Source organism: Myxine glutinosa, chromosome 5 (genome assembly GCF_964187855.1).
Source record: "Myxine glutinosa chromosome 5, kmMyxGlut1.1, whole genome shotgun sequence".
Lineage (NCBI taxonomy): Eukaryota > Metazoa > Chordata > Myxini > Myxiniformes > Myxinidae > Myxine > Myxine glutinosa.
The window spans coordinates 176,426,158-176,449,083 of NC_136265.1; the positions used below are offsets into that span (position 1 = coordinate 176,426,158).

At 44.4% G+C, this 22,926-nt stretch overlaps 1 protein-coding gene across 1 annotated transcript in view; it reads right to left on the minus strand.

Annotated features, from left to right (window-relative positions):
- Positions 1-1,925: 1,925 nt before the first annotated feature.
- The window catches only part of ST8SIA3 (ST8 alpha-N-acetyl-neuraminide alpha-2,8-sialyltransferase 3), a 23,965-nt gene continuing 2,964 nt past the window's right edge, over positions 1,926-22,926 (minus strand). Inside the window, exons 2-5 of the mRNA XM_068115482.2 lie at positions 12,079-12,165; positions 4,685-5,083; positions 4,377-4,535; positions 1,926-3,019 (exon numbers count right to left, since the gene is read on the minus strand). Coding sequence (XP_067971583.1) covers positions 2,737-3,019; positions 4,377-4,535; positions 4,685-5,083; positions 12,079-12,165 — 928 coding nt within the window. The 3' untranslated portion in view covers positions 1,926-2,736. The remainder of the gene's footprint in view (positions 3,020-4,376; positions 4,536-4,684; positions 5,084-12,078; positions 12,166-22,926) is intronic.

Below are 22,926 nucleotides of genomic sequence, written 5' to 3' on the forward strand. Positions count from 1 at the left end.
AAAAACATCTTCTACGAGCCACAAGCATGACCTGTTTTTCCATTTGCTGCCGTGTGCCTCGCGTTTTCATGGCTTTCACGGCCGCAAATGAGTGCACGATTAATTAGTCCCTTGGTGCATGATTTTGCAGCACCATAATTTGGGTGGCCCTCAGAGTTGGAGGAATTCATGGGATTTAAATTCATCACCATCATCATTTGAAAAGTTGCGTGTGTTTGTAAAATATAAATTTGAAATGGTACATGATGGTGTTGTGTTTTTTTTTGCTTTCACGGTACGGTATGGTATGATTATGCACTTTTAATAAACTGTAAGCGCATTCCTTCAATAAATTGGAAATGATACCCGGTGTTGTCGTTTTTTTTTTCTCTGTAAGCATTTTATATGAAACTAATTATGTGCATTTGCAGTCGAAAACATTTAAACTTTAAAAATTTTCCTCTGTGAATCAGGAATCGCCGGGAACCTATAACCTATCCCCCTTTTCCCCATTGAAACAATGCCGCGACATACATTCACGGGACTTTCATCAACTTTCGCGGATTATCGGCGACATTCGCGGGTTTTGTCTTGCCATTTCTGGGACTTTAATCGGCATCTGCAGATTATCGTCGACATTCTCGGGATTTGCCTCACCATTTGTGGATTTTGCCTCGCCATTCGCGGTTTGTTCCTCGATACTTGTGGATTTTCGCGATTCGGGAACTAATCCCCCCTTTCTCCATCCAAACAATTCCCCGCCATTTGTGGTTTCGCAATTCGCGGCATTTTCCAGGAACGTATCCCCCCCCCCCCCCCCGCCCCCGAATAGCGGGGTCCGACTGTACACACACACACACACACACACACACACACACACACATGCACACCACATGTTAAGGATGCAAAAGGTATCATTAAATTAATATTGTTCTTCTTGTTTCTTGCTTATAAGCCTGGTGTTGGCTTAGCGGTTAAGATGTTGGCTTGGGATCCTAGGATCCTGGGTTCGAATCCCAGTCGATTGTTGAATTAACACCGGGGTAGTTGACTCAGCCTGTTATCCTCAGAGGTCGGCAAATTGAGTACCAGTTCACTGGTAATTCTCTGTGTGTTGCAAGAGGCGACTAACAGGGTTGGCGGCAGGAAGGGCATCCGGCCATAAAACATTACTACAAAAAGAATACCACGGTGCAAAAAAAAAGGCCAACCCCTGCTCTGCGGGGAAAAAATGGCCTCAAAAGGTGGTTCTTGTTTCTTGCTTATACATGTTCTTCTTGCGTATTTTTTTGTGACTTATCAAATGTCAGTTTCTCCAATACAATCGAATGAAATGTTAAAATTAAGCCTTCATTTTGTTACCTTGGAGACATGCTGAATGGAGAAGGTGGATCAGACTCGGCAACGGTTGCTCGAGTGAGATGTGCATGGAAGTTTCGGGAACTGAGTGGAGTGCTGATGAGGAGGGGAGTATCGTTGAAGCTGAAGGGAAAGGTGTATGCTGCATGTGTGAGAAGTGTTATGATTTATGGGAGTGAGACATGGGTAATGAACGTAGAGCAGCAACGAAGGCTGGAAAGGGTGGAAATGCGAATGGTTCGACGGATGTGTGGAGTATCGTTGAGAGAGAGGAAGACAAATGATGAATTGCGAAACATGATGGCAATAGAGCCTGTGATTGATGCTGTGAAGAGGAACAGGTTGAGATGGTTTGGTCATGTGTTGAGGAAGGATGAAAGTGACTGGTTGAGAAGAGTGATGGAAATGAATGTAGAAGGAAGTAGAGGACGGGGAAGACCGAGAAAGACTTGGCTAAAGATGGTCGAAGAAGAAATGCGGGCAAGGGGGTTAACAAGGGGAGATGCAGAAAATAGGGCAAAATGGAGAACATGGTCATGGGGACCGCAAGGCTAACCCCCGCTCCTGCAGGGAAAATGGCCTTAAAATGCCTGTTGTTGTTGTTGTATTGCAACTCTGATGGAACATAAGCATATCTGCTTTATAACACTTTTAACTTAAATGGCTTGGGTACAGTATTTCATTCACTCTCTTATTAATATATCGATTTCTTTCATTCTGCACAGTAGTATATCACACACAAAAACCTTTCATTTTTATCTTGCCAATTGCAATAATACTTGTTAATTTGACTAATAAAAATAGGAAAAACATAAACCATGGTCTACAAGCATTGTCCATAAATGCACCCTCATAGACAAGAGAAGTTCAGTTGTTTCCACTGCCTCTTCAAACAAGGAAGTGTGTACGTAGGGTATCATGCACTGGCTGGACACCATGGAGTATTTCTTCATCCCCACTGGAATATACTTCCCAAACAGAAGACAATAAGAAGTTAAAACCAGTGTCCCTCAGTAGGGAAATCTCAGGCGACTCGCCGGATGTCAAACAACACTGATTATCAAAAGGAAAGGTCCTTGACTTGTGGGGCTGAAACAAGGAATATAGTTTGGGCACTATGTGGTGAAAGTCACATGAGAAAGGCTGGGAGAAGGTGTCCACCAGTACTGGGCTTTTGACATGGAGTCATTAACTGGGATTTCAGGTGAAAGGCTGGGAGGTGTCCACCAGTACTGGGCTTTTGACATGGAGTCATTAACTGGGATTTCAGGTGAAAGGCTGGGAGAAGGTGTCCACCAGTAATGGGCTTTTGACATGGAGTCATTAACTGGGATTTCAGGTGAAAGGCTAAATTCTGCATGCTGCATGCCGGACACCATGTGATGTTTCGGCTGGGTGCTAAGTACAGCTCCCGAGGTGCAGACGCAGTGCCCCCTGTCCATGAAGTTGCTGGAAGAGCCTGAATTCTCCAGGCAGCTGGTGCGCCTCTTGCCAGGCGGTGGTGAAGCGTGCACCGCGTCGCGCATAATAGTGGTAGGGCAGAGGGCGCCCGGAGATCGGCTCCCAAGCAAACGGCCAAAACCCATAGAGGGATATCTCATCACAGAGTGCTGATGCGATGCTGTACATCAGCATGCCTGTGCTGAGACGCTTTGGTGCCAACGCCCGTGTCCGCCAAAAGCTGCACATGTGCAACACACACAATTTTAATCTTTACCTGCATAGGATTACTTTTTTTTTTTAATGTATTTACATCAAACTATATGCTTTTATTCACTGAGGATGTGTTTTATTGTCATTATCTTCATTGAGGTGTTAGTCTGATTGACCAGGTAATACTGAAATTTATTAATAATAGTTATTTATGGCTTTAATATGTCTCAAGGTACTTCAAAGGAGAAAAGAATACCAATTAACAGCATGCACTTCCACATGACAAGACTTCTGGAAACTACTAACATAACCATGGCAGAAGGTGACAAAATCAAAACGATACAAAATACAAATGAATAACTAATCGGTGTATAACAAGAATGATTGCACTGTGATCACAACGTGTGACACAAAATATACAGTTTTTGCCTCCTTTGTCCACTCAACTCCCTCATCCTTGCTCTTGATGGTATTATGCAATCCATTTCCGAGGGTCTTCAAAATTTGGTTCAATATCAACTTCGAATCTGACGGACAGCTTGTCTGGTTTCAAGCAACTAGGACACCCACTCTGAACAGGAGCGGCAGGAAGTGTTCCGTTATTATACTCTGGGGGGTATATAGATTAAAGTAGATCTAGGCTCAGGCGTCAAGAACGTCAGAGGTGGAATTCAGTTGCCAAGTTTCCGCCCTCCTGCTCTCTCTGCGGTAATAAACGTTTTGTTCATAAAATCCTGCACATGGTCATCCGAGGTATGGGACTTTGTCATTAAGCGTGACTGAATTGGCTTAAATCTTTAATTAATTTATTAAGAAATTTATTTAATTAATTAATTGACTAATTGGCTTAAAACTGAATTGAATTGAAAATCCAGCAACGGGCCAATTGGGAAATACGCATTTAACGCACATATGGTGCTGTTCAAAAATTAAGTAACGCTATTTTTTTTAAGGAGGCGCTTACGGGCTTGATTAAACCTTACTGGTAATTTAACACTCGACTTCAATAAAGCCAATGGAAATCTGATGCAAGAAAGCCGGACAGTGTATAATCAATCAGCAGAGGCCTATACAGGCCGAATGTGTTAGTCCCACCCAAGGAACAAGATGGCGGCCATATCAATTCATCTCGGCACTATGGTGGGTGTAGACAAGTGACAGATGTGGGTGTGGCCCGGTAGCTGTCCAACCAATGGGTGCATATTTCAAAAATCGACCCACCCATAATGACGTTCATTTAATTGAACAATCACTGGTCGAAAAATTTCACGTGCTTTTGTTTTAGAGTTAAAAAAAAAAAAAGAACCTGCGGTTAAAAAAAAAAGTTCAAGTTGCAAATCCAATAAAGTAGAGGTGGAAGGCAATGCATGCTGGATTGAGTATACCGGGTAATATGGGCAACAAGAGGCCCAGGCCAGGCGAGCTGCACACCAAGCCGTGACTTATTCTCAAGAAAGAAATCAACAAGGGTGCGGGTGATGACTGCCGAGGTGTGGAAGAGGAAGGCTGGAATCCAGAGAACAGCTCCATCCAGCTCCTGTAGTCTGCATCCCACAAAGTACATCAGTAGGAGTGAACAGCATTAACAACACAAATCACCATAAAAGTGACAATACCTTCGGAAGGCACTGTGTATGTGTAAATATGGAAGTAGATGTGCAGACGGAAGGTCCACAATATGGGTGGGTGTTACCTGTTCAGAAAACGTTCCCTGTCATCTGCTGTAAGAAGCCCACCATATCGTCCATCTACTATGCTGGGGTTAAAAGTTGTGAGGCTCGTGCGATTTCCTACATCGTGGACATAACCCGTGGTTGGTGCAAAGTTGCAGCGGATCACAAAGTCAGCAGTGTCAATGCGTTGTCCACATCCGCTTCCTGTCAGGACGCCACCGTTGCCCACAACTGCACACGAGTTAAAATGGCGGCCATGAAATGGCGGTGAAATTGGTAACAGCGAGTGCAGTGCTGCCGAAACTACAAACACGTAGTGCTGTGGCGAGTAGTCGAAGTGCAGCAGTTGCCCAGGAAGGAGGGTGGAACGTGTGAGGGATAACTCTGCAGAAACATCCACGAAGCTTGCCAGCTCTGTGCTGTTGAAGATATTGATGGAGGGAAGGGGCGAATAATTGAGAAAACTTTATGAGGATCTCAGCATAATCTATACCCTTTGTTGCTGTGGTATTATTAACATGTTTCTCTTTGGAGGTTATCTCCATGTGCAAAAGTGGTTGGCACTCAAGTCAGTTTGCTGAGATCACCGAGAGTGACAATAATTGTGCTGAGACGTATTCAGTTACCAAGTTACCAAAAAAGTATTGTGCTGAGACACAATAAGTGTGTATTCATCCTTAAGTAAGCAAGAAAACATAATCTTGTTAATAATGTCTGGACTGACCTCTCTCACCACTTTCCTTTCTCAAAGCCACCCCCTTCCTTACCCAAAAGGCCTCTTTGGAGATCCTGCTCAAAATAGGCAAAATGTCTCAAATCAGTGTTGAGCTTCGAATCTCATGTGTCCAACCACTTTCTAAAATCCAAACTCACCCCTCCACTCCAAATCTTCCCCATCACCCATCCCTTTCAAATCTCCCCCTTGCCCCTTCCCTACTAAACTCCCCCTGCACCCCTCCCCTCCAAGACTCCCCATTGCCCCTCCCCTACTAAACTCCCCCTCACCCTCCCCTCCAAATCTGCCCACCTCCCATCCATTTCAATTCCCCCCCCCCCCTTGCCCCTTCCCTCCTAAACTCCCCCCTAATCCCTCCCCTCATAAACTCCCCCTCGCCCTCCCCTCCAAATCTGCCCACCTCCCATCCATTTCAATTCCCCCCCCCCTTGCCCCTTCCCCCCTAAACTCCCCCCTAATCCCTCCCCTCATAAACTCCCCCTCGCCCCTCCCCTTCAAATCTCCCCACCCTCATTTTTTCTCCATTTCCCCCCTCTCACCCCTCCTCCTCAAAGCGGCCTCCCCGCTTCTTCCCCCTTCCAACTATCACCTCGATCTCCCCCAACCTTCTTCCTCGCTCTGCCCCCCCTCAAGTAACAACTCACTGTGCCTCACCCAAACACCATCAAACCTTTTGTCTGCCCCATCCTTCACTTTCTCCTAGCTATTCTGAAATCTCTGACACACTTTCAACAGCTCTCCCTACCTCTTCATCCTCTTCCACATCTTACCCTACCCCTCCACCCCCACCCCCCCCCCCCCCTGTTCTGTATCCGATGCTCCCCCTGCCTCTTCATTAACGGTATGGACCTCAAACATCTGGGGCCTTTGCTCAAATTTAACATACAGGTTGTCAAATTCTCTCCATACAGATTGCTTCTGACAAACCAGACTTGATCTGCTTAACAGAAACTTTCCTCCTCAATGATGTCTCTGATTCCTTGGTATCCCTCCCAGGTTACTCCCTCCTCCGTTATGATAGACCTGAGCCTCGTCCAGGAGGTGGGGTTGCTATCTTTATCAAAAACTCTCTTCCTCACTCGCCCTGCACTGCACTCTCTCCACCTCACCCCCAGGAATACCTCTGGCTACGGCTTCCCCTTCGCTCCCACCTCTTGTTCATATGTGTGTTGTACCGTCCACCAAACAGTGATGACTCCATCTACATCTCGCTGTCTGATAATATGGACCAACCTCTATCTACTCATCCCAACTCTCTCTTCCTCATATGTGGTGATTTCATGTGTCATCATGCCAGTTGGCTGGGTGTGGGTACCTCCCTCACCAGCCATGGCTCCTCAGCAAAGGATTTCTGCGACTCACTGGGACTGACACAATCTGTCAATTTCCCGACCCGGATCTCAGTCAATGGAGCATCTTCTCTTCTGGACCTGGTTATGACTAACTTCACTGCAAATGTCTGCTACTCTTCTTCTGCTCCAATCGGCTCATCTGATCATGTGCTTGTTAAAGTGGACATCCCTCTGACCATTCTCAGAGAGCCTCCTCAGCATCAACGAGTCTGGCATTTCACTCAGGCCAACTGGCACGGTCTTCAAGCAGCCATCAATCATCTGGACTGGTCTCCCATCTCTACCGCCTCTGACATCAACTCATCCTGGGAATTCTTCCAAAGTAAATTGCTCTCTCTCATGCACAGATTTATCCCATCTCGTCTTCAGTTGTCATACCTTTCCTCCCGTCCATGGTACACAGAATCCTGTGGTGAGGCAGTTGCCCAGAAACAACTTGCCTTCACCTCCTGAAAAGCAAATCCAATGGAAGGAAATCTCATTTCCTTTCACAAAGCCCAAAACAAGTGTGTGTCCACCCTCAGGAGAGCCAGGAAACAATATCTCTCCACTCCAAAGACCGAACTCTCTTATCTGTCTCCCTCTTCCAAATCCTGGTGGCGTCTGGTCAAATCTGTTTCTGGTGTTTGTTCCCCCTCCTTCCCCTCCCTTACCTCAAATGGCTACACAGCTGACTCTGCAAATGAAAAATCTGAATGCCTCAACTCTGTGTTTGCCTCTAAATCTTGTGTCCCAAACCCATCCCTCTCTGTACCCACCATACCCAGTCGTACCCAGATGCCCCTGGACTCTGTGTCCTTTCCTTCTGACAAGGTGGAAAAGTTTCTGTCAACCCTTGACTCTGATTCTGCAACTTGACCTGATGGCATCAGCGCACGGGTCCTAAAATCCTGCTCTGCCGCTCTTTCACTCCCTCTCTCTGTTCTCTTCACCCTTTCTTTTGCTCAAGGTCATCTGCCATCAGCTTGGAAATCAGCCAACATCACTGCTTTACACCAAAAAGGTGCAAAAACGGATACTTGCAACTGCAGACCAATCAGCCTTCTCCCAATTATCAGCAAAGTCATGGAATCCATCATTGCTTCGGATATCAAATCTTTCCTCTTCTCAAATGGCTTGATCTCTGATCATCAATTTGGTTTCAGACCAGGTCACTCTACTCTGGACATGCTGCTTCTGCTGTCTCAACAATGGATGGAGGTCCTCAATGCCAAACAGGAAATTAGAGCTGTCTCCATTGACATATCACGTGCCTTCGATACGGTCTGGCACCCTGATCTGCTCACCAAACTCTCCTCCTATGGTATCCATGGAAATCTCCACGCATGGCTTGCGGACTTCCTCTCTAGTCGTAGTCAACGTGTGGCCCTGAATGGGTTTCTCTCATTTCCCATTCCTGTTCAGGCTGGAGTTTCCCAAGGCAGTGTTCTGGGCCTCTGACACAAAAACCTCTCTATCTCTTTGCTGATGACTCTCTGCCACTCCATTCCTCATCCCTCAGATCGGCAGTCTGCAGCCTCCTCACTCTCTGCAGAATGAATGAATGAATGATCGTTTTAAGTCCATTTTTCCCACGAGAGCAGGGGTTAGCCTTGCGGGCCCCATGACAATCATGGTTCCCTGTTTGAGGCAATGTTTTTACGGCCGGATGCCCTTCCTGGCGCCAACCCTTGGTCGCCTCTTACAATGCGCAGGGATACGGTGTACCTATTCTAAACCGGGGTACACACCAGGATCATTCATCCCAGCAAGCTGGTACTCAATTTGCCGACCTCGGAAGGATGACAGGCTGAGTCAACTCCCCTGGTGTTCATTTAGCGTTCGACCGGGATTCGAACCCAGGATCCTAGGATCCCAAGCCGGCACCCTAACCGCTAAGCCCCTGGACAAAATATTCCCCTGGATAAAATCACAGACTGGTCAAACAAGTGGAACAGGTCTTTCAATCCTGACAAATCTCTCACTCTTACTATGTCTCTCCGAAAAGACCGTCTGGACAACCCTCCCATCTACTTTCTCAACAATCCTCTCCAAGAAGTTCTGTCACTCAAGCTTTTGGATCTCACTATCTGCCATAATCTTTCCTGGGAAAACCACATTTCAAATCTGGCCTCCAAAGCTAGTCGCCGACTGGGCATCCTCAGTCATGCGAAGTCCTTCCTTGGCTCCTCACCACATACAAGGCTTTCATCCGCAGCTCAATGGAATACTGTTCTCCCCTCTGGGCCGGTGCTCCTACCTCACACCTAGCTCGGCTTCACGCTGTTGAAACCAAAGCTTTCAGAATCATTGGAATCTCCCGCAATGAAGCTAACTCCGAGGACCTTTCTCTTACTCATCACAGGCAGGTTGGTGGTCTTTCTGTCTTCTACCGACTCCTCTCCGGCCTTGCTCCCACAGCTCTCTCTGGGCTCTGTTCCCCAAATATTCCGACAGGTCGCACAAGATCTGCCTGCAACCCTCTTATGGTTAAACTGCCAAAATCAAAACTCTCGGCTCACCTTCACTCCTTCATTCCTCTTTTATCCCACCTCTGGAACAAACTCCCTCACTCTTCAATCCCACTCCTCCCTCCATACCTTTAAAACAGCTGTTCACCACCATCTCTTATCTTCCCCCATCCAAAACCTTGATCTTTTCTACCCCCGCTAATTTCACCCCAGATTCACTTTTTTGAAATACCAACTTCCTTCCTGGAAGTCCTTGCAGTGTCCTTGTGTTTTATACTTCTCGCACCCCTCCCCCCCCTTCCCACGCCTCCTCCCCCCAAGCTTTCTCTCTCCCACAGATCTCCCGAAGTCCCTGCTCTCAAATGTTGTGTTTGTGTGTTTCCCCTTCTCTCCCCATCTTGTCTACCGCTCCCCTTGTTATATACTTTGTGTGTCTGTTTGATATTTTTGTGTGATAAATGTTAGCTCTTTCACGAGCCTCGATCCTGTATTCAAAAACAAACAAACAAAAAAAAAACACGATGATATTCTCAAATTGTGAAGTAGTCAATACCAAATTGGCAAATTTTCTGGCATACATGACCTGAAAGTTGACAAGACAATGGTGCCAGTGCTCATACCATTGTGACGCATTCCTATTGCTCTCTGCTCAAAACTAAAATCTGAGCTGGGCCGACGCACCATCTTAGGGGTAACGGTCCTGGGGGATGAACCTATCCAATCCTGGGGGATGAACCTTGATGCTTCAAGAAGCAATGGAACATCTACACGGTGCTGTATGCATCTCAAGATGACATCATCATTCACGGAGAAAATGATCTGGAGGAAGATGGTCGCAACATTGTAAGTTGCTTGTTACAAGTTCTGAACAATCCATGCACACTGCAGAGGCCAATTGATTTTGCTAGCAGGACACTAACTGATACAGAAAGAAGGTGTGCACAAATAGAAAAACAGATGCTCGCAGTCATTTATGGCCTCAAAAAAACTTCACAACTACACTTCTGGGCAACATGTGAACGCAATGACAAACACTCTTGGATTACTGACTTCTTGCACACCCGTAGCCAACGTGTGGCTCTCAATGGAACCCTTTCTTCTCCTCTCCCTGTCAAGGCTGGAGTACCCCCAAGGCAGTGTTCTCAGCCCAATCCTATTCCCGATCTTCATCAATGATCCCTCTGACTCTCTGGTAAATTATCTTGATCTCGTTGCTGATGACTCCGCCATCTGCCGTGACATCCCTCATCCGTCTGATGGACAGGTAGCACGACTCTACTACACGTCTGATAGACTGGTGCCTCTTCCCTCTCCTCAGCCCTTGACAAAATCACAAACTGGTGAAACACATGAAATATGTCTTTCAATCTTGAGAAATCACACACACATTCACTCATTCATTCATTCATTCATTCTCTCTCTCTCTCTCTCTCTCTCTCTGAAAGGACCGAACGCAAACCCTCCCATCTACTTAACCAACAACCGTCTCAAAGGGGTTCAGTCACTCAAACTCTTGGGACTCACTCTCTCTCAGTCATGATTTCTCTTGGACAAACCACATTTCAAAGTTGGCCTCCAAACCAAATGTAAATGACTGGGAATCCTCCATCATGCAAAGTCCTTCCTTGGCACACCTGAGCTCATGTGAACCTACATAAGGCTTCATCTGCAGCTTGATGGAGTACTTCTCTCCCCTCTGGGCTAGCGCTCCCCTACCTCACATCTTACTTAACGGCGTGGAAACCAACGCTTTCAAGATCATTGGAACCTCTCATGATGAAGCTGTGTCAATGGGCCTATCGCTTCACCAATCGTGAAGTGATAGGCCCGTAGACTCAACTTCTGGTTTTGGTCTCTCCGTCTTCTTCCAACTAATTTCTGGTCTTGCACCCTCTGCCCTCTCTGTGCTTTGTCCCCCCCAAGTATCTGTAGGATGCATACAGTCCAGCAGCAACCCTCTCCCTCGTGAAACTGCCCAAATCAAGAATCACTTCTCACATCAACTCATTTATTCCTCTGTTTTCTCACCTGTGGAACTACCTTCCACACTCTCTTCGATGTCATTCTTTCCTCCCGGTATTCAAGACACCTGTTCACCGCCATCCCACGTCATCCCCCACCCAAAGCCATGATCTTTTCTACAACCGATAAACCACCCCCGTCCCTCCCAAAATTTTGCTTATGTCTCCATCTTGTTCACCCCTGTGTTCTCCCTTACCCCTCATCCTTACCTGCATCCCTTGTTTGTCCGTCTCCGTCTACTTTCTCCCTCTGCCCTGCTTTTGGCTTTTCTGCTTTCTCCTGCTGTTCCCTTTGTTATGTTGTGTCCTGATCTGTTCTATGTCCTAACTCTTCCACTTCTTCTCTGGTAGTGGAAGAGTTAGGACACTTCACATTTGTCCGCTCTGATAAGGAAAATATGAGAAAAAAAAGCAGATGTGAGAACCATCTCAATCTTGAGCACACAATATTTTTCCAACAAAATACTAATGTAGAACCCCCATGTGTCACACATCAACCCTGAAATTTGCTTTAACCAAATAGAAAACAATATTTGAAGTTGGACTACTGATCAAAACCCAGTTTTGGGAAAAAAAACTGAAGGATATTCTGAAGATTCCCTTTTATCTACCTAGCTACCCAAAACCTCATGGAACAGCAGGGCTTCCACAATGATGAGAGGCGAAGGAAAAAGTGAAAGATGATTCAAGATGACCTTGTGTTGCACAATTCTGTCTGATTAGAATCGATATTTGTGGAATGCAGTGTGAGAGGGGGAAGATGGGCTGGGATGAGAGAGGGCGGAGGGAGAATTGGAGTATTTTGGGGAGGCATGCTTGGTTGGCAAGGGGGTGACCGTCACAAAGGTGGCTTACCGTTGATGCTGGACAGCCGCAGGATTCAGAGTCCAATGCTTTAGCTCCTGCAAGTTTAGCCTTAGCCGGTGGGTGTTTGAATTCTTCCTGGGGTGTGGAAGGAGGCAAACCAGCCCACATGGTCAGGAACTGTAATTAAATCAGATATCCAAAACAGGAGTATCTCTGGGAGAGGTGATCCAATATATATATATACACACTACCGGTCAAAGGTTTTAGAACACCTCAATTTTTCCAGTTTTTATTGAAATTTACGCAGTTTAATGTCCAGTGAATAACCTGAAATGGTACAAAGGGAAGCAACAAACTGCTCGAGGTTAAGAAAAAGTTTAGGTTAGCAAAAACGGGAAAATAATGTAAATTGCACAGTTATATTGTAAAAAAAAGGCCTTCTTCAGGGAACAAGTAATGGGTTAACAACTTACAGCTGTTCTGCAGCAATGTAAGTAAATTAAGCCTTGAAAGTTGATGCAAACAATTCCTATAGGTGTCCCAATCTCTGCCGATTACTTGATTACAAACCCCCTGTCTGTATAAAAGCAGTATTGGAACAGACTGTTATGACACCCTCTGAAGCATTATTTGGACAATATTGCACTACGGGAAGTAGTAAATTGGAAACTGGAGGAAACTCTGACAGGAAGAGGTCTGGCAGACCCAAAGTCACAACAGAATCAGAAGACAAGTTTCTGAGAGTCAACAGCTTGCGTGATAGGCGGCTCACAGGACAACAGCTTCAAGCACAGCTTAACACTGGTCGAAGTAAGCAAGTCTCAGTTTCAACTGTGAAGAGAAGACTTTGAGCTGCAGGTTTGACAGGTCGAGTGGCAGAAAGAAAGCCATTGCTAAGATGGCAAAATAAGAAAAAGAGGCTTGCCTGGGCAATGAAGCACCTCCAGTGGACTACTGAAGACTGGAAGAAGGTCTTATGGACCGATGAATCAAAATTTGAAATCTTTGGTTCATCACGCAGGGTTTTTGTACTCCGTCGAGTCGGCGAAAGGATGGTTCCTCAGTGTGTGACACCAACTGTCAAACATGGAGGAGGAAGCGTGATGGTCTGGGGCTTTTTTGCTGGATCCAGAGTCGGCGACTTGCACAGAGTGACTGGCAACCTGAACCAAAAGGGGTCAGGGGTTCATCCTACAGCAAGATAATGACCCTAAACACACCTCCAGGCTATCTCAAAACTACCTTCGAGGAAAAGAACAAGACGGTAGGCTTCAAATCATGGAATGGCCAGCACAGTCTCCAGACTTAAACGCCATCGAGCTGGTTTGGGATGAACTGGACAGAAGGGTGAAAGCAAAGCAACCTACAAGTGCAACACATTTGTGGGAACTTCTGCAACAGTGTTGGGAAGAACTTCCTGAATAATTTTTGATTTCCATTGCAGAAAGAATGCCACGAGTGTGTTCGGCAGTTATATCTGCAAAAGGTGGCTACTTTGCTGAGTCAAAAATTTAAATTAAATTTTGTTAAACAAAATGATTCTATGATTTCTTTTTGATCTCCAATTGTTTATTTGTTCTATGCTTAATTTCAGAGTACATTGAGACATTAAACTGCGTACATTTTTTTTTTAACTGGAAAAATTGAGGTGTTCCAAAACTTTTGACCAACAACAACAACATGCATTTTAAGGCCATTTTCCCTGCTAGAGCGGGGGTTAGCCTTGCGGTCCCCATGACAATCTTCTCAATTTTGCCCTATTTTCTGCATCTCTCCTTGTTAACCCCCTTGCCCGCATTTCTTCTTCCACCATCTTCAGCCAAGTCTTTCTCGGTCTTCGCCGTCCTTTACTTTCTTCTACATTCATTTCCATCACTCTTCTCAACCAGTCACTTTCATCCTTCCTCAACACATGACCAAACCACCTCAACCTGTTCCTCTTCACAGCATCCATCACAGGCTCTATTCCCATCATCTTTGGCAATTCATCATTTGTCTTCCTCTCTCTCTCTCTCAAGGTCACCCAAAACGTTTGAATTGAACGTCAAATGGAAGCCACGCTCTTAGGGCAGGTACCATTGCTAGTAATCTATCTATAATTCCAGTAATCTCTGTGTGTCTGTGTGTCTGTGTGTTTGTGTGTTTGTGTGTTTGTGTGTTTGTCTGTGACCGCTGTTTCTCGACAACCACGGGTCCGATATACTTGAAACTTGCCAGGTATATTGCTGGGGACCCGAGGATGTGCCTTTTCAAGGTTTCATATTAATCGGACAAGTAGTTACCGAGCTATGGCGATTTCTTTACCAAACTCCGCAAGCCGTTCGCTTTGGACCAAACCATTTCATGTAAATAGAGGGGGGGATTGTCACCGTACTCGCAAGCCGTTCGCTTTGGACCAAACCATTTCATGTAAATAGAGGGGGGGGATTGTCACCGTACTCGCAAGCCGTTCGCTTTGGACCAAACCATTTCATGTAAATAGAGGGGGGGGATTGTCACCGTACTCGCAAGCCGTTCGCTTTGGCTTTGCGAATGGACCAAACCATTTCATGTAAATAGAGGGGGGGGATATAATTTTAGATATCTATCTATAATTCCAGTAATCTCTGTGTGTCTGTGTGTGTGTCTGTGTGTTTGTCTGTGACCGCTGTTTCTCGACAACCACGGGTCCGATATACTTTAAACTTGCCAGGTATATTGCTGGGGACCCGAGGATGTGCCTTTTCAAGGTTTCATATTAATCGGACAAGTAGTTACCGAGCTATGTCCAAAAAACGATTCAACCAATCAGAGAGCAGCGAGCTATCACGTGTGCCGAACGTGGCGAACAGACTCTGCCTCGGACGGCACATTTGAGAGCGTATTCATTTATTTCACGTTGGAAAACTATGTTGCCGTTAAACTATGTTTTAAAACTAATTAAAACTAATTTGCGATTCATTCGCTTTCCTGCGCGTTTGTGCACGCGATGGCGATTTCTTTACCAAACTCCGCAAGCCGTTCGCTTTGGACCAAACCATTTCATGTAAATAGAGGGGGGGGATTGTCACCGTACTCGCAAGCCGTTCGCTTTGGACCAAACCATTTCATGTAAATAGAGGGGGGGGATATAATTTTAGATATATATATAGTACGGGCATGCCCTAGTATATATAGTACGGGCATGCCCTAGTATATATAATGGCGATACAGCAATTTTTACCACTTTGCTTTGAAGAACGGGAATGAAGAGGGAGGAGCGTGTTAATATGTCTGGTTGAAGGCTTTGGGTGGTGAGGGGGCTTGAAGCCAGATTTTAATCTTACAGCCGCCATGTTGGTGCTCGCCGTCACTGCGATGTGAAGCAAAAGACGCATCAGAGCTGTCACGTTCACAATCGCTATGTCATATGTACTCCGGATACGTGTTTCCTTCATTGTAAAAACTACCAAGTCAACAGTTAAAAGGATTTTGAGCCGATAGGGGTTACGGCCTTGGCAAGATCGATGGAGATAGCGATCTGTTAGCTTATACACCGCCCAAATAGCTATGTGGAATTCTCTCATGTACGGATTAAACCCACGTCGTTTGAACTTTGGCAGAGGTCATTATTTACTTTTAATGATGTTTATATATGAATCAAAAAGAAGATAATTGGTTTTGAGTCATCCTTTCCACATATCTTGTGGGATTGTGAGTTGGAGAGACGACCGTGATGGTGGGGAGTGGTTGGCAAATCAAAAAAAAAAAGAAGTACATTCCGGCTTGTCCTCAGTCTCTGACCGATTTTTCATTTGTTTGTCTGTCTGTTTGTTTGTCCGCACAGAAAAAATATGATTTTCTCTGCAACAGTTGGTCCGATTGACCGGAAATTTCCACCATAGATGCAACTCCGCCTTTAGAATTTTTCAATGATAATTATGACATCATAGGTCACGTGGTTCGGCCGCCATCTTGGAAAAACCGAAAACCTTTGCACCTCTATATCACCGAAAACGCTGAATAGAATAAATTGAGACATGGCTCATTGTAAAGAACTCTCCATGCGGAATAAAATATGTTAATGATGATGTCATAGGTGCCTCCATTATGACGTCATAATTCGACAAGTACAAAACTTCATCTGATCAAGATGAAATTTCTTGAGCATAATCTCGGGATAAAATGGAGAAAGAAAAAATGATGACGTCATGGGTCACGTGGTTCGGCCGCCATATTTGTTTTAACACAAAAGCCTTAAAAACCACTGAAAACACATCCTGGCGAGGGTCTGCAATCTCTGATTGCTCTTTCTTGTTCTATAATGTTGTCTGATTGGAAAAGCGAATATTGTGTTTCACATGAAAAGTAGGTGAGCTATCGCCGGGATTCTCTTTAAATGTATTCCTCACCTAATCATCTCTCAATATGGGAAACAGTGTAGTCTCCTGGTGCCGTTGAAACTTCTACAACAGCAATGTCAAACCATGTCTTGCTTAAATTTTTTACGAACCAAGGTAAAACTTTTGTAAAATAATTATATTTCTTTATGAATAAAGTGATATAGTTAGATATAGATTGTGCTTTAACATTTCAATTCTCCACTTAGTGAATGAAGCATGATGTTGGAATTAATTCTTCCCATTCGTGAATTCATCTGTACAATGTTACATACTATGATTCATCTGTACAATGCTTTATATATGACAAATTCTGATTTAGGAAATCTTGCAACATTTTAAACACGTGTGTGTGTGTGTGTGTGTGTGTGTGTGTGTGTGTGTGTGTGTATGTATGTATGAATACATATATATATATATATATATATATATATATATATATATATATACGTATATATATATATATATATATATATATATATATATATATATATGTATATATATATATATATATATATATATATATATATATAGCTATATACAGTATATATATATATATATATATATATATATATATATCTCGCCGCCTGCTACGATTTGGGTGTGGTGTCATGGCGGCTGTGTGCGCTGAGCTGTGAGTACTGTGCTGGCGTCTTTCCTATCCCCATTTCACTCCCTTTGTGTCTTGTACGTGTTTGTGGAGTTTTCCCCGTGGCCGTGGGGGGAGGGGGGGGAAGAGAGACAGAGAGAGAGACAGAGACAGAGACAGAGACAGAGAGAGAGAGAGAGAGAGAGAGAGAGAGAGAGAGAGAGAGAGAGAGAGAGAGAGAGAGAGAGAGAGAGAGAGAGAGAGAGAGAGAGAAAAAAGAAGAAAAAAAAAGCTATTTGGAGGCATTGGCGGGACTCCGACCGAAGAGATCGTCTTGGCGGTTGGAGAAGTTATCGGAATCGAACATGTACGTGCTGCGTCATGTATGAACCAGAAGGTGGTGGTTTTCGTTGCGGATGAGCATCTGGTTCACGATGTCGTGAGTTCCGGGTTAACCACAGAGAGTGGTCACTTTGTTATTGCCTCCCCAATGGATGTGCCTGCAATGAAAATAATCGTTTCAAATTGTCCTCCCTTCGTGTCCAATGAAAAACTTGTGTCGGTTTTGTCTCGATATGGTACAATCGTTTTGAGAATCTCGATGATCCCCCTCGTGTGCCGCCATGAAAAAGCGAAGCACGTGATGAGCTTTCGACGGCAGCTTCACATGGTTCTTCCAGACCGTGGGGATGATACGGGTTTAAGGATTTCATTTAAGATTAAAATTTATGACCGTGATTATCAAATATACGCTTCATCAGCGACCTTAAGGGCATCCGGCCATAACAACATTGCCTCAAACAGGGAACCATGATTGTCATGGGGCCCGCAAGGCTAACCTCCGCTCTAGCGGGGAAAATGGCCTTAAAACGATCATTCATTTTCATTCATTCAGCGACCTTAACATGTTTTCTCTGTGGGGCGTTTGGGCATTTAAAGAGATTTTGTCTGAAAGCTGCTTGTTCAAAGTGTGGGGAATCAGTCCACGTTGATGAAGATTGTAAAACGGTTAACAACCCACTACCTCGTGTGGTGGAGGAGGTGACACCCAGTGTCTCAAATGTTTCCGCTGACACTGTGTCCTCACAGAGTGAGGAGGGTTTTGTGAATGTGGCAAAAAAACGTAGAGCCTCTGCTCCTCGTGGCCCCACTAGTGCCCCCAAAGTTGTTGTACTGGATACGAGTGGTGCAGTCGCTGAGGAACCTCAAGGTAGTGAGAAAAAAGATGGATTACCTTCCAATGATGGAATTTTAATCCAAAGTGCACAAGGTGGTACGGTTCCATCAAATATTTGTACAAATGAAGGGTCTATTATATTATTGATGAGACGTTGGTTGAATGTCAGGAGACATCACCATCATCATCATCACCACCACTGCCTGAGCCTCAACAAAATAGTGCGTTGATCCTTCCCAATGTTCCCACTGCAACAAATGATCAGAATACAGGTTGTGTGGCCCCGATGGAGGTGCCCGACGTAGTTGTACAAGATGGTGGTGTAACAGCCCCATCTCATGTCGAAGTAGACCTCCCCAGGCCCCCCCAGACCCAAGACCGGTCTATAAACGAGTTGGTAAAGGTCCAAACTGAAATTTACGAACCTGGTGGAATGCTATCTGGGCTGTCTGCTTTAGATGATGACATGGAGGTGACTGAGCCGTCACAGTTGTCATCTGAGCAGTTACAAATACCCCCCGAGGTTATTGCGACCCTTCTAAACGAGACATTTCGGCAGCGAAATGTCATGATTCAAAAACATTTTCCTGACTTGCTTTCCTTCATGCAGACTGCAAATTGTACAGTTAGAAATTCTGAAGATTTTGAAATAACAAAAGCACAAATTCAACGACTGAGGAAATTCATTACAAAAGCAAGGTTGGAACTGTCTCAAGAGCAGCTAAACCCCCCCCCCTTGATAAGGCATGAAAAGGAAGGAAGTGCTGTTTGGCACCTTAAACATGAATGGCGGTGGTGCTAACCATTTACGTCAGCTCCAAGTTAAAAACTTATTGTTTCAGAAACATATCGACATATGTTTATTGCAGGAAACACACATAACATAGACTTCACAGCCTGACTGGCTTCGCCTTAATACTGGGCAGTGCTTCTTTAGCAATCTGTCTTCTGTTTCTGTGGGAATTGCTTTCTTGCTTCGTCCTGGGTTTGTTCCTGACTCTTGTAATTTTAATGAAATAGTTACAGGACACTTAGCATCCTTAGAGTTGGTCTATCAAGGTTTTCACCTCACCCTACTCAATGTATATGCTCCGAGTAGCAGCTTGGCTCGTAACGATTTTTTCACACGTCTGGCCAATTACCTTCACACAGTAGCCTTTGATCATTGTATCTGTATAGGAGGAGATTTCAATTGCACCTTAGAACCGAGTTTAGATAGAAATACACCAGAACCACATCCAGAATCTCATAAAGATCTATTGAATTGTTTTTCATCACTTGGTCTACTTGACGCATGGCGTATACAGCACCCTACAACATCTCAGTACACATGGTGTCGTTGTGCTAGTGGGTTAATAACACTTGCAAGGCTTCATAGATGGTATATTAATTCCACTTTTAGAAACGTACTCGTGTCTTGTAATCATTTCCCTTCTACTTTCTCTGATCACCACCTGGTTGTACTTGATCTATCCTTTTCTCAGTCAATTCGTAAAAGTGCGTATTGGACTTTCAATACCAGCCTGTTGGAGGATTGCTGTTTTAAGGATGCTTTTCGTAGTTTTTGGGAAACACTCATCCAAAGAAAACCTTGTTACTCTTCTGTTCAGTTGTGGTGGGATAACGTGAAAGCCCAGATTCACGTCTTTTGTCAATATTTTAAGTCCTTTTCCACAAGCAAGAGTAAGATTGCTGTTTCGCTCTTAGAAACTGAAATTTTACACTTAGAGGAAGACTTGGCTAAGTCTCAAAATGGCAGGAAACCTCAGTTATTATTGGAGAAAAAAGCTTATTTAAGAGAACTGATTCATGAAAAAGTAATGGGGATGTCAGTTAGACTCAGAATCCAAAATGTGAAGTTCTCTGACACCCCAAACAAAAGTTTTTCCCAGTTAGAAGGGGTTAAGAAGTCCCAAAGGCAAATGTTTTCCTTGTTAGATGCTGAGGGGAATATTACACAAAATGAAAGTGATGTTAAGATGCTTGTGAAAAGGTTTTTTTCTGGCTTATTTGCGGAGAAAGCTGTGTGTAAAGATATGGTTGATGATATGACGAATTACCTGCCTTCGTTGAGTTGTGACCAGTGACAAGGTCTTGAAGAGCCATTTACTTTGGAGGAGCTAAGCATAGCTCTGCGTAGCTTTGTACACGGAAAAGCCCCTGGGATTGACGGCCTTCCAGTGGAAGTTTTTGCAGCATTTTGGGACATTTTAGGTCCAGAAGTACTGCTGGTGCTACAAGAAAGCCTACGCTCTGGCATACTACCCCTCAGCTGTAGAAGAGCAGTTGTATGCCTTCTCCAAAAAGGTGGTGATCTCCGTCGGATAGAGAACTGGCGCCCCATCTCATTACTGTGCTCTGACTACAAACTTTTTTCCAAATTGTTGGCCAATCGGCTAAAGGTTGTCATTGGCACTATTGTCCATCCTTATCAGAGTTACAGCATCCCGGGAAGATCAATCTCTGATAATGTCTTTTTAATTAGAGACTTGATTGACTGTGGCCTTAAGGAGGAAGAGGGGGGGTTGGGTTGATTTTCCTAAACATTGAAAAGGCTTTTGATAGCATTGATCACACTTACATGTTCCATGTTCTGCAAAAGTTTGGTTTTGGTGAAAAGTTTATCGGCTTTGTGAAATTGTTATACAACAATATATTTAGTTTGTGCAAAGTAAATAATCGTCTTTGTCCACCCATTCAGGTTCAGAGGGGTGTTCGGCAAGGCTGTCCTTTGTCAGGGTTGCTGTTTAGCCTTTCTCTTGACCCACTACTCAAGTCTGAGAGCCTCTCTTTCCGGCTTTGTGCCTTCTGCAGAAGAGAACCACATCATGGTATCAGCATATGCTGATGATGTCTGTGTAATCATGAAGAATGATAAGGACCTAACCATTCTTGTTGAGTCCTTACACAGGTTTTACCTTGCTTCACGTTTGCGGTGCAATTGGCAAAAGAGCAAAGCTCTGTGGGTCTCCTCAGCTCACGGTACATCCAGTAGGCTTCCCGTCACCCCTCCTCAGTCTCTTCCAAAAGCCATACGTTGGACAAGAGAAGGGGTTAAATACCTAGGTGTTTATCTTGGACCCAATCAGTACTCCCATATTAACTGGGAAGGAGTGGTAGAACAGGCAACCAAGCGGCTCAACAAATGGAAAAGGTTCCTTCCACAAATGTCCTTTAGAGGCCGAATACTGATTATTAACACCTTGGTCGCCTCTGTCCTGTGGCATAAATTTATTTGTTTGCAGCCACCAGAAGGCTTGCTTAAAGCTATTCAACAGGCACTGGTAAATTTATTTTGGGGAGGTTACCACTGGTTGCGGATGGACGTACTTTGCCGCCCCGTGTCTCTTGGTGGCCAAGGGCTCATTGACCTAAAGTGTCGGCTGATGGCCTTTCGGCAGAAGTCAATACAACGTCTGCTCAATGTTGAAAAACTGCCCTGGCGCCCTGTAGCACAACGAATATTGAGGCAAGCCGGAATGCTCGGCTATGGCCTTGAGATATTTTTGATCGAATCCCAAAAAGTTGATGTGTCCCACCTTCCTCTGTTCTACCAGAGCTTGTTGAATGCTTGGCAAGCCGTAGTGGTAAGCCGCCAAAAGGAGTGCTATGAGGTTAAAATGTTTGCGGGAGAACCTCTATTCCTCAACCCACTCTTTCCCCAGGTTCCCAAGAGCCGTTGTTTTGCCCAAAACTTCATTTCAGGTGGCATCAGAAATGTCTGGCATCTTCGTGACTCAGCAAATTGTGGTTGGAGATCTGCCAAGGAAGTCGCTGAGATTACTGGTACCAGATCAATGAGAGCTGCAGGTCAGGTACTTGTAGAAGTCATTCGTACATCCTTTAGACTTGGGTTGCAGTGGAGTACTGGGGTTAAATGGGCATCCCATAATCCTTCGCTTCCTAACTTACTTGTTGCTTTCACGGGTTCTACTTTGTCCCCAGTCAGTACTGGCTCTTGTTTATTTAGTAGTATTGAGAATAAATCTATTTACCAGTTCTGTCTTTCATCGATTAATGTAAACACCTGTGCAGCAGGAGTTATGAGATGGAAAGCTCTTTTACCTGATGCCACCCCTTCTGAGCCTGCATGGAAATCAATGTATGGCACACCTATATCAAAAAGGTCGGGTGATTTACAATGGAGACTGGTTCACGGGGTATTGCCAACAAACACTTTTGTAAACCGTTTGGATGCCATGGTATCGGTGATCTGTCCCTTCTGTAATAATATTGAAGATTTGTTTCATGGGTATGTTGATTGCATACGATTGTGTCCTCTTTTTCTTTTACTGAACAATGTGTTTGGTCAAGTTAATGTTCCTTTTTCTCTCCAGTTGTTTCCTTTTGGACTTGGAGTCACTTCAGCAAAGGAAAAATTGTTAATGTTTTTAAATTATTTATTGTCAGAGGCTAAACTGGCCATCTACTTGTCGAGAAAAGCAAAAACTAAGGGCAAGCCACCCGAGCAATGTAATGTGATCCTGCATTTCCAATCCCTGGTCACAACTCGGTTAAAACTGGAATTTAAGTATTATAGTAGAAATGCAAACATTAAGGATTTTGTTGAGACATGGTGTGGGAAAAATATGCGGGGTAAATGAAAATGTATTAGAGATTTACATGTAGGGGTTTCCTTGTCCTTGCAATCTCTTGTTTTGGAATGTAGTACATTTACATTGATTGTTTCTCCTTTTATTTGACTTTCTATGACTTTGGTTGTATTCTCTTGAAAACTGTTTTTTGGTTTATTCTTGTTGATGCTTGTTTTT